The sequence below is a fragment of the Chelonus insularis genome, unplaced genomic scaffold (assembly GCF_013357705.1).
Source record: "Chelonus insularis isolate UGA/USDA-ARS -01 unplaced genomic scaffold, ASM1335770v1 contig_94_pilon, whole genome shotgun sequence".
Lineage (NCBI taxonomy): Eukaryota > Metazoa > Arthropoda > Insecta > Hymenoptera > Braconidae > Chelonus > Chelonus insularis.
This window is the reverse complement of record NW_023276783.1, coordinates 1,935,668-1,947,953: the sequence shown is the minus strand read 5'-3', so window position 1 is coordinate 1,947,953 and position 12,286 is coordinate 1,935,668. Positions and strand designations below refer to the sequence as shown.

The window sequence follows — 12,286 nt, the reverse complement described above, 5'->3', positions numbered from 1 at the left end:
AAGTATTAATTTCAAAATATATATTTATTTGTAGGTACGTGATGAATGGCAGAGAGCAGCTGTATTACCAGTAGAAAAAATTAGCCCTCCTGATAATTCAGCTTGTGCATACGGTGCTTCCTGATCCGCTTTAAGAACTCTAGTACCAGGATTTCTCGATTTCGGACATGTTCCTAAAATTCACTATGGTCCACCAAATCCTAATATGAAAATCGAAGTGGAAAAGGCAACGAGGCATTTATAACCCGAAATTCAATAAATTCACTTCCTTACAAAAAAAAATCAGCTCATTCTTTCTAGAGGCAACTTTTTAATTAATGTAAAAAAAAAATTGAAGACGTAATCACTTTTAGATATATCTGCTTTACATCAATTTCTCAGGTGTGCTTAGATCATTTGTGTTAAATAGCTACCACCAAAAATAAATACGAAATAAGGTAGAGGCAGAACTGAAAGTATGTTTAACGATTAAATTAAATTTCATAAATTTAAAAAAAAAAAACATAACATAAAGCAAAAAGCATTGGAAATAAGTAGATTCATTTAAAACGGAAGTAATAAAAAAAAACGGAAATCTATTCAGTGATTAATAATTTAATAAAAAAACGTTCAAAATATTTCTCATGATATGCAATTAATGAGAAAATAAAACTGCCCGAAAATTCGATTTTAATTCAATTCAGAATCTAACAAATAATAAAACACTGTATGTAAAACTCAATTAAATAACCAACTGAATCAGTTAGAGATACAATTGAAATGTAATTAAGTTGCTGATGAATGTATTCTTTTACTAACTATATTATATTTATTTACTTGTAAAATTAAAAAAACATCTAAAAGTAATCAGATAAACAAATTGACCATCAGTTTCATTGTTAATGCATTTACTTTTTGATATATAAAATGCAATTGAAATCTTAATAATAAAATAATACAATAATTAACTGAATATTTCTGTAATTAAACAATAAAGACGATCATAAATATGAGATACAACAACATACAACTGCCTAGATCTCAGAACTACTATTATATTATTAATTATATAACAAGTCCAAACGCACAAATGATAAGTTTGGAGACGTATATACATAATGTTGATGATGTGAATATGAAAAATATTATTCGTATTTCTTTTCTCTGTGGATATACATATAAAATCCCAGTATACATATATGTAAATTAGATTTTAATTTACACAGAATTTTTCATATTTATATCACCCTTGTATGCTTAATTGTAAATAAGAAAAATACAAAAAAAAGTATGAGAGTCGATAATATAAAAAGATAATTCTTAGGACACTTTACACAAGTTTGATCCTTGGATTTTCTACCAAGTGATATGACTTATTATTAGGAAAAAATGATAAAGGATTTACATAAATAAATATTCATTAGACTTCTAGATAATTATGTCTGAATGAAAGTAGAATGTACGTAAGTGCGATTTTTCTGCGAATTAGGTCGTCCAAAAATGTTGAATTAGAGTATTGAATGAATTATAATATGACTTGATTAAATTTGATAAAATTCAATCAAGATGACGAGTTATTAGTAGCGAATTTTAACAAAAAAAAAAAAACACACAGGCTATAATCTTTAATTTTATTAGAAATAATAAATTAATCAGTATTAATAAAAAAGAGTCACTGAGGTAGTAAAATATTTGTTCTTTTAATAAAAGAAAAATAAATTAGAATTTATCTATAGAATTATAATATTTGTTTTTAATTATCGTTACATATAAAAATTGAATTAAACATTTGCAACTGCTTTTATGAAGAATTTTTGACGAAAATGGGTGAAAAGAGGATAATAATATTCATTACATTATTATTATTGTTTTACTTGAATAAAGAAAATTAAATTAAATAAATGCATTTTTAATAGCAAAACTGAACGTTTCATACGTTATGAAGATAAATATAAATATAAGCGAATAAACCATTTTCAAGTGAGAATGAGAGAGTTTATGAAAATAGTATGAAGACTATTATAAAATTCTAGACAAAGTTTTAATGGAGTTACTGAGCCGTAGAAATGAGATACTGTATTATCGAAATTTTCAATATACAATACGTATTATTAATGCATCACAGAGAATGCAAATTGACAAAACAAAATTATAAAACTATTGTTTTATCATTCATTCGGTTCACATCAGAATTGTCAATGAATTTTTGTGGTAACATAAACACAATATTTATTACAGTTTTTAATAATAAAAATAAAATAGTATTTATTGTTATAATAATTTTTGATGTATTAAATCTGTTTAATATTTATTATTTTAATTTATCTTTAATAAGAAAGGACTAAAAATTTTTCGTATTTAATGTCCAAGAAATAAACACAAAAAAAAATCTTACATTTGAATAAATATTTTGGTCAATTTTTAATAATTGTTATATTTCAGTATATTTATAATAACACATGATGAAGAATAAATTGTCATAACAGCTCATGTAATATCATGTGTACAAAATTATTGTCGTAAATGTGATTCATATAAGAAAATATGAATGAGAATTTCTCAAGTGATTTGCAATATCAAGAATCATCAGCTGGTCTAGAAAAACTTTTTTATACATTTTTGTGAATAAATGAAGTAATGTATGAATTTTCCTTACATAAAATTGACTTTGAGTCAATCATGAAAACTAAGTAAGAATTTATATTACTCAAAGAAAAAAAATTTATCATCAACTTTAATAAACGCCTGACATGATCATCATACTTTCCACTAGTTACTGGCCACGATCAAGTCTTAAGCAAAAATCAATTATCAATAATAACCACTTAAACTATCAGTATCATTGGAAACATTACCAGTGGAAAGCAAGAATTTTAATTAACATATTAAATAAATTAGTCAACAATAGAAAATTTGAAAAAAAAAAAATTATATGATGAAAAAAGATTGTTAAATACATACATAGAAATATTTCAGTTAATGTAATGTTAGGCGTTTATAATAGGAACAAAAATTAAAATCGATTTTATTGAAAAAATGTATCTCAATGATGATTTTCATTATTAGAAACAAATATTCATTTACTCCAGTAATTATAATCGTTAATAAAAAATAGAAATGAGTACAAAAGTATTATTTAGAATAAAATCATTTCATTACTTAGCAACAAAAAAAAAGTTAATGAATAAAATAATTCTCTCAATTACAAAAAATTAAAATCTGGGAAGGACAAATAAATCTGTTAAAAAGAGATTGCATTTTCATTAAATTTTTTTTATGGACGCTGGAGATAATTGATTATCGTAATGACCAGGTAATGCAGAGTATTAGATCCTCAATTAATTTAAAAGACAATAAAGTCTACCCAATTGATACAATCTTTTTTTTTCTAATAAATAAAAAAAAATAATAATGAACATCTGATAAAAAAAGGAAAACCATAATAAACGAGGATTTAATCTGTATTACCTAGTAACGACATTGCTGGAACAATGATTTATACTCCTTCTATGAAGGACCCTAGAGTTCATTATGTTACTTAATAATACATAAGCACTTATCTAATAAATATTATTTACAAAAAATTTGATTAAATCTCCAGTCATTATTTTCAATCCTTTGTCTTTTATCCATTTACTCCAATTTCGTTAAAATAAACAATAACTAAATATATTTATATATACATATATATATTACAGCTTGAGGCTATTAATCACAATAAACAATTGGTTTATTGTTTCCTTCATTGATATATAATACTCCCTTAGTTATTTTCGTTTTTCTCTAGCCAAATAAATGCTTGGTAGCAGGTAGAATATACTAGACAATACACGAAAATAAAAATAACACAAATGTTAAATGTGTAAAAAATTCCAGGTTGTTTTTAATGAAAATAATTACAATATAACACATTGATCTGGACCCAAGCATGCGCAATATTCTCATCTCTCCAGCTTCCATTTGACAGAGAGAATCGGGAGAGAAAGAGAAAAAGAGCATGGGTTAGCGTCGTCGCGACCGGGATACGAACCAACAGGTGATGTTGAAGACACTCCCTTGGAGCTGTAGCTTTTTTGATGCTTGGCGTTAGTATCACGCGTATCAAGATCATCGTCTGTTCGCATTTCATTCGTAGCTACTTGTTAGCTCACAAATAAATTTTATTTAACAAAAGTTTACTTTTGACGTGAAAATTTAGCGGAAATGCACTCAGTGTAATAAGCTCATGTAAAGTATTCATCTCTCTCCTACCATACTAAATTCGTGCGTGCTCTGTGATGTATAATTTGCTCAGAATTTATGCGCAATAATCTTGACATTAATGTTTATAGTTGACACCTGAAGATTAACTTGACAATAGGTCGCGACAGTGGACACCCACGTGGGATTAGATCCTCGTTAGTCGTTTGACTTATCAAGCTCTTTTAAACCCTTTGTTGCAATTTTCATTATTATGCTTGTGCTGAAAGACTACATTGAAAATTTTTTTGGCCAATATAACGCTTAAAAGTGAAGCGTTGTTATGAAAAAAAATTTTTCTTCAACAAAGCAACGCTTCCAGCACCAAACGTGATGAAGATGACAGAGGAACCGGAATTTTTTCAAGAATACTTGTGTTTATTTTTGTAAACACTATTGTGGCGGGAAGAAGTGAGTATTACTTTGGAAATAATTTCTTTTTTTTTATATATAAAATAAATAACATTTTTATCATTAAAAAACTCTTTCTTTAACTTATCAACTCAACAATAACTCTTTTAAAATCCTTTGTAATCTTAATCAATTGTTAGACGATATTACATTCCAATGTACATTTAAAATCGTTATGTAAGCCTTGAGGGTTTTATCTGTTGACCCCGTTAACAATGTTATATAGATTAGCTCCATATATTTAATAGAGATACTAAGAGTTTTTTTACATGAAAAAGTAACAGATGATGAATAGCAGGCCCTTTTAACTTTTTATACCTTTAGAGTAATATTTGTTTAAGCTTCATTTTTTATAAGTGAATGTTAATTACGATCGATAGCACTGGGAAAAATTTCATTTTGTAGTTTTCTAATATTGCACTCTTTAGCTTCAATGATACGTTATATAGTCTGGCAAGACAATGAATCAGCTTTTTGAGCGCGTGTCTATATAGCAATCTGATATCCTTTGATTTCACTGTGTAAACGTTCATGTACTTGAATACAATCTTCTCTTGAACACTAGATATACATGTTTAATATACTCATATGATCGCCAATGTGCTGCATTATATATAACAGAAATTCAAATTCACATATCGATAAATGCATAATAAAGAAGCAGATCACAAGGCGTATTGTGTTGAAATGTTCTGTGAGAATGACACTCTTACAAGAATCTAGAACAGCAGAGAGTTTGAGCAAAAGAAGAATGTGATTAAAGACAAAATAAAAGATGAAAAATGAATGGAATAAGAGAAGAAACTAAATGAACTCTCCACAAGACAACTTTAAAAGCTTTTCTGATTCCATTTTTAATCGATATTTATTATTATTCGTACAGATAATGATTCAAGTCAGGATAATGATTTTTAGTTTCATTTGAGATTCTATTGAAACCGCTAGAGGCGAGAAAAAATAATTTATTTCATTTTTTATTCACTGAATGTCAACGGTGAATTTAGTTGATTTAATTCTCTCGCGAATAAATCGTTTATTAATGGTGAATGAATTTTTGTCAAGTGATTCTTTGTCATAATTGCAGTAAATATGCTTCGTGATTTTAATCTATAAGTCATCAAAATGAACACATTTATAAATTTTTCTTCTCATTTTAAATATGTTTCGGTTTATTTTAATTTTTCATACTTTTTTTTTGTTTTATAAATAAAGAATTTTGTTAGATTTTATAATTTTTTAAGTAAAAAAGAACTCTTAATATTTTAGAGAAATAAAAAAATATTTACTGCAAAAAATAGAGTTACTAAATATGGTAAAGTTCTCAGAAATATAATGAATATTATATTTACCACTTCGTTTAAAAATAACTACATAAAAGAAATATAACAAACAAGAGAAAAAAAATTAGCTACTAAATCTCATCAAAATAATTGGGTGACCCTAAGCTTTATTACCAGCAGCACTAAAAAATTTTTACCTTCTAAAAATATAACGAGATAAGACTTTTACCTAAATGATATACCATATTTTTTATTTTTAGTTTTGATAAAAAAAAAGTAATCTAATCCATCATGACGATTAGTCAAAACCAACTTTTAATTATATTTTGCTGTCAAAGAAATTTTCTGTTTAATATTCTACTAAACTAAAGTATTAATTTTTTCATTTGCAATATGATTAGCATTATTAAGAAGTTCACTAATTAATTTATCAATTAGAAAAATTATTTACCAAGTTACAGCATAACACAAGATGCCTCAAGGGAGCATTTATTGGCAAGGGACGGAACGGAGAGCTTGTGGACCTGGAGCACACTGGAACGTACAGGTAAATTAAATCCATCCTTCATGTAGTTGCTTTCATTATCATAAATCTCAACAAAATTATAAGGAAGCTTTTTACAGATATTATTTATATAACTTTCGATAAATGATAATAATAAATATCTCCAATAACACTGATAATAGTTTGTCTGTTTTCTAAAAACATATCACTTACAAAAAATGAGGAGAAAAAGTCTAGTCAGAAAGTTGGAAATTCTACAATGTTTACAGGTCAATTTAAAAGTTTCTTCGATAGCTTTGACTTTCTTTCTTGTTCAGATAAACTTTTTTCTTATTTGAAACTTAAGTTTACAAATTTCTTGCATAAAATTTGAACAATACTAATTACAAAGTTATCAAATAAACAAAGAAGCGTATAATATAAAAATAAACTTTCACAATAATTATATAAAGTAAGGATTCGCTTCAATAAACACTAGACTTTGTCTGCACAGATGAGTCACTTTTAAAGGAGAAAAGACATTTGATAAATTTATAATAATAATTAATGACTAGGTTGTACGAGGCAAAGTAACAACCCGTTGTCTTTGGCATGCTTGTAAGGCACTTGGAATTGGAATTTTGCTGATGCTTTTAGGAGCATGCATGGCTACAATTGGTGAGCATGATAATATAAAGTCAATGATAGACAGTATTAATCCAACTCTATGCTAATCATAGCACAGCTCATTGACTTATGGTATGTTATCATGTTCATAACACGTTCATTCCAGGATACTACGCTGATCAGTTGTCTGTGGCACAAGAGATTAGAGGTAATATGACAGTCAAAGTGAAGAATGAGTCGAGAGGATTTCATCTGAATAATCTCAGTTATGCTGGACCCATTGTGATGGGCGTTGGAGGTAATCCATTATTTTTTAACTGTATTTTTCGTCTTGAAAGAAAATGAAATGTCAAGAATTTAATTAAGTTGATTGCTACGTTGTCTAGAAACTGAAAAAAAAAGAATACAAGTATATTCATTCATATTTATAGATGTACAATACAAAGAGATTTATGATATACAGTTTTATACATCTAGAGTATATTCGTATTGTAAAACTCTCAGTACTTACGTAATTGTTGAATTGTCACGTTAATTAAACATACGTCGTTAAAGTATTACAATAATGTAGACTGCTGTTGTTGCACGTGGTATAGAGTAGCATGAAATAGATCGACAACAGCAGCTCACAAAAACGACGACGAATAGTAACAATAAATTGTTGGACCGAAAGTGGAACACTGTGAATAATCGATTCACGTCATCTGTCTTTGTTGTTTTGATGTTTAACTGCAAATGTATTTTATAAATAATATTAATCGTTTGATAGCTGAATCATCTATTTAAGTGTAAAAAATCTGAGATAAAACTTTATTCATATTTTATCGTTAAAAATTCAAATACTCTTAGATATTTATTTAAATTACATTTTGAATTATTTATATACCAAAGAGTGAAAGAATTTCATCAAAAAAATGAAAAAAATAACTAAAAAAAGTTTGCCCCCAGAGAGATTTGAACTCTCGACCCCTGGTTTACAAGACCAGTGCTCTAACCCCTGAGCTATGGAGGCTTGTAGATACTACGGAAAAATTTTCTATTTAAATCTTGTAACTGTGCAAAAAGAGTAATTACATGAAAAATGTACTTACCCAACAGGTTTCATTGTGGTTGCTGCGTGTGTAATGACTTTTGAGGCTCGAGACAGCGCAGCCAAGGTCGTTCCAGCGCGTTTTCGGTTTAATCAAAACTCAACGTTGAAACATACTCGTTCGCAAAGGCCGCGACGATCTACGTCCAGTCAAACTAGCAAATGGGATCACCAATTGGGTTTATTCCGTGTCAATCGAACGCCCAGTCCAGGAACTCATGAAATATCCAGGAAACAATTGACTGCTGAATTTTTGAGATTCTCTCGAAACCTTCATGAAAAAGGTGTACCAACTCATCCAATAAAAAAGAGTCCTAGTGCTCCATCACTGGCGATAAAAAAATCACCAAGTAGAAGGAAATCCAAGTTGACTTCTTGTGCTCTCTTGAATCCGGAACTTTTGCAAAGACATGCATTATCAGTAGACAATCCACGTTACAGTCCACCTAAAGTTAGTAGCGAAAGTCTTGAACATAACAAGATGAATGGTAGTCAAGTTTCTATGGCGATGGATCTCTACATTCCTAACAAGGGTCCCGTTACACTTCGAGTCAAGGACAGATCAGATACTGCCAGACGTCACCAGTTGCTTAGACAAACGAAAATAGAAGATGTTGATGATGGAGAAGCGAAAAAGATGCTTGCCAGGAAACAGAATTCAGATTCAATAGCATATCCTTCTGGAACATTATCTAGTAGATTATCAATTGATTATTCAACACGAAAAAGAACATCTATTGATGTGAGATTGACTGATGAATATGGAATAACAGGATTGCTCAGCACCAGTACTTCTCCAAGAGACTTTAGAAAATCATCCTCACCTAATTTTCGCCATATGTCTTTTGATAGAATTGGAGATGATCGTAGGTTGGATCCAACTGCCGGCAGAAAAGCAAGTTTGGAGATTAGAAGAAGTCCTGATTTTCGTAGAGCAGATTACAGGTATGTTTTTTTTTTTTATTTGAAAGAAAGTTAATGAAAAAAATCAATTGGAAAAAGTTGATGGATTTTTTTCTTTTTAATTACGCCTCAGAAAAAGTTAAGAACTAATTTTTCTCGAATAGAAATTTCAATTTAAAAGAAAAATTAAACAAAACAGAAATGATTAAAAGTTATTTATAAAACGATAATTCATCAGAGTAAGTTTCAATTTATTATTATGTATAATATTCAATCAACAATGAAATAATAATTGTAGAAAAATGAAAAAAGGAACGAAATTGATTTCTCTTATAAACTGTTAACTCAATCGGAAGAGAGGTAGGAAATTTTTAAAAGAATAACAGTATTCATGGATTCAGCTGAGACTACTTTTTGATCTAAAAATAATTCGTGAATATCGATTGATTTTTTCATTTTAAATAAAATACTATCTCTTGGATATTTTAAAATGGTATAAAAAGCTCAATATTGATTTTGAATTAGCATTAAAATATAAAATGTCAAGTTTTTTTGATTGTACCGGAAAGGAATTTCTTGTAAATATTAATAAAATATTATTCCATCTTCATCACAGTAACATGACAAGAAAAATTGATAAAGCAAAACATTTTTTCTCCATATAAGAAATATCAATTTACGAGATTATATATTAGAAAATGATTATTTCAGATATCTAATGGATGAAATGGATCCAAGATTACGAGCCAATACATTTGAAAATGGACGAAAACAACGACAAAAACTTCACCATTCACGTTCTGATGATAATAGACGCCGATCATTTGATAAACATCGTAGAGACTCTCAGCAAGCTAGTAGATTTTCATTAAATGCACCAGTCGTTATTGAAAGTTATGGGCCAGAGTATGAGCTTAAATATTTTACAAGCACATCAACGGATAAGGATGAGATTCGATCGATTGTCTCAGACGACAGCCATGTAGCAGAAATAAAGGAGACTCGAGTCAGTATGACGACTATTACAGTTGATGAGCATGTAGATAATGCATTGTTAGAAGAGCCTGAATTAGAAAATTTAAATGATGTAGAAACGTGTCAGAATAATAATGAAACTGGAGAAACAGAGACTGTCATTAAAGAGTCTGAGGAGAATGAAAAAGAATCAAAGGAAACAGTGCTAGATGTTGAAAACTAAATGGTTGACTGGTAGAAAGGAAAAAGCTAACATCGAGATTTAATTAAATTAATGTAAATAATTACAATAATCATCAATGAACAAAACGATATCAATACTAGACAATCAATTTGCGCGGATTACATTTATTTCATTTGATATATTTACTGTTTATTTACTTTAATTAGTAGATGCGCACTGCTCAACTACCGCGAAACTTCTGTGGACAATACATCAGTCTCTCCAGTTCATAATTCATAAATCATCCAATTAATGACATTTACTAATAAGTAGATAATTATCAAGTTTTAACAATGTACTCGTTCCTATTACTAAGAATAATAATTATTAAAATTAAACACATTGTTGTACGGCCTATCAATTTAAAGCAAAATTTATTGCTATGCAAAAGGCCTTTATATAAGCAAAAAAGACAAAAAAACATTTGGTACATTGAATAAATTTTTTTTATTTATATTTTTATACATTAAATCATCATTCAATGATGTAAAATTTTTATGATTTAACATTTTTAGGATATTGTTATTTTTTTATTAGTATATTATTGTCTAACGGATATTCAGGGTGATGATAATTTTTTTTATGTTTAGTGAAAACTTGAGATATCAATTTTTCTTATTGTAAGTATACGTAATATATCTAAATATATTAATATTAAATGAGATTTTGAGCTACAAGCACTGATATTATTGAACATTTTCAACTAAATATTAAAAAAATTTTTGAAATTTGACTTTTAATGTCAAAAATTCAAATGAAGCTTAACAAAAGATTGTTTTGTCAATAGAAATTGTTGCTAAAAAAGCAAAATACTGCTAATATCACTACTAAATGACATGAACATATGTCTCATGTCTATTTGAGAATTGTTGATAATTCTTTTCGAGAGGGATACTTTTTTTAAAGAATTTTTTTATTCACTCTGTGTAGGGTAATTGTTTCGACAACTGACACTAGGATAATTTAAATTTATATCTACCGTGCATATCAATTATTTAAATCAATTCTGATTGATAAAATTATTTTTACTAAAACAAAATGTGTCTGTTGAATTTTAATCAATTCAATCTTACCATCACTCATCTTTATGAATAATTAACTATGAACAACAAACTAAATAAAAGCTTTAATTCTATAAATTATTAATGCAGTTACCCTACTCAGATACTTGTCAAAGCTGAAAATAAATAATATAATAAAGTACAATCATTAAAATGAATGAAAAAGCAAAACGCACAGTTACTTAATCTATCTGTAAATATATTTTTGTACCCTGTAATGTAAATGGATAAACCGTTGACAGTATTAAAACAATAAGTAAAAAGTTATTAATTTAGAAACAATATCGAAATACTTGTATTATTTATCAAATTTTCACTCAATGTTTTAAATACATTCGTCAACAAAAAAAAATCCACATACATAATTAAAATTGTGAAAAAATGTGTGCTCACGGCAATAAATATACATGCCTTAATTATTATTTACACGATACCTTTTAGGAATATATGTAATAAGGAACTATATTTAATTTATTTAAATATTGTAACCATGATAACTACATTACTCAATTATATTCAGTGCATGTCACGTTATTTATTCATTATTTTCCCCGACTGACTATTCCTGTCACTACTGATACAAGATATTTTTCAAATATATGTCGTTATGTTAACATTAATAATTTATTAACAATAATTCATTCATTTGAATTACTCTCAAAATAGCTGATAATACTTATTTAATTAATAACAATAAATCAACGAAGAAATAAAACTGTTGAAACTTATTATAAAGGTTAGATTCTTGTTCAACTTTTGTAACTCCAGTTGAAATGAAGGTATTAATGTAGAATAGTTAGACCACAATATATAAATTTATTACATTACTTTAGAATTAATTGAAAATTAATTTTGCAATTTTTAAATAGTAAACTACAAATCAAAAGAATGAATTTCGTTAGCTAATCACAATAATTTTGATCATTCACTCTGCTCTGAAAACAGTCTATACTATAGTGTAAACTTCACACGACTAGTCTAACAACAGGTGCATTCCGGTGAGAATGGAGGGGA

The 12,286-nt window shown here is 27.8% G+C and overlaps 2 protein-coding genes and 1 non-coding gene across 4 annotated transcripts in view; 2 read left to right on the top strand and 1 right to left on the bottom strand.

Annotated features, from left to right (window-relative positions):
* Window positions 1–1,649, top strand: part of LOC118072755 (dipeptidase 1-like) — a 39,987-nt gene extending 38,338 nt beyond the window's left edge. The window contains exon 13 of the mRNA XM_035092856.1: window positions 35–1,649. Coding sequence (XP_034948747.1) covers window positions 35–124 — 90 coding nt within the window. The 3' untranslated portion in view covers window positions 125–1,649. The remainder of the gene's footprint in view (window positions 1–34) is intronic.
* A 2,755-nt stretch (window positions 1,650–4,404) lies between these two features.
* Window positions 4,405–10,768, top strand: LOC118072554 (uncharacterized). Of its 2 annotated transcripts, none has more exons than XM_035092522.1 (6): window positions 4,405–4,629; window positions 6,371–6,456; window positions 6,969–7,071; window positions 7,187–7,318; window positions 8,119–9,055; window positions 9,725–10,768. In XM_035092522.1, the coding sequence occupies exons 2-6, from the start codon at window positions 6,382–6,384 to the stop codon at window positions 10,209–10,211; spliced, it is 1,734 nt and encodes a 577-aa protein (XP_034948413.1). In that variant the 5' UTR covers window positions 4,405–4,629; window positions 6,371–6,381; the 3' UTR covers window positions 10,212–10,768. The 2 variants fall into 2 exon arrangements, with proteins under 2 accessions (XP_034948413.1, XP_034948412.1); XM_035092521.1 differs by having other exon boundaries at window positions 6,365–6,456.
* TRNAT-UGU (transfer RNA threonine (anticodon UGU)) lies at window positions 7,960–8,032 on the bottom strand. Its single transcript has one exon. It is a non-coding gene; the product is annotated as a tRNA-Thr (tRNA).
* Window positions 10,769–12,286: the final 1,518 nt, after the last annotated feature.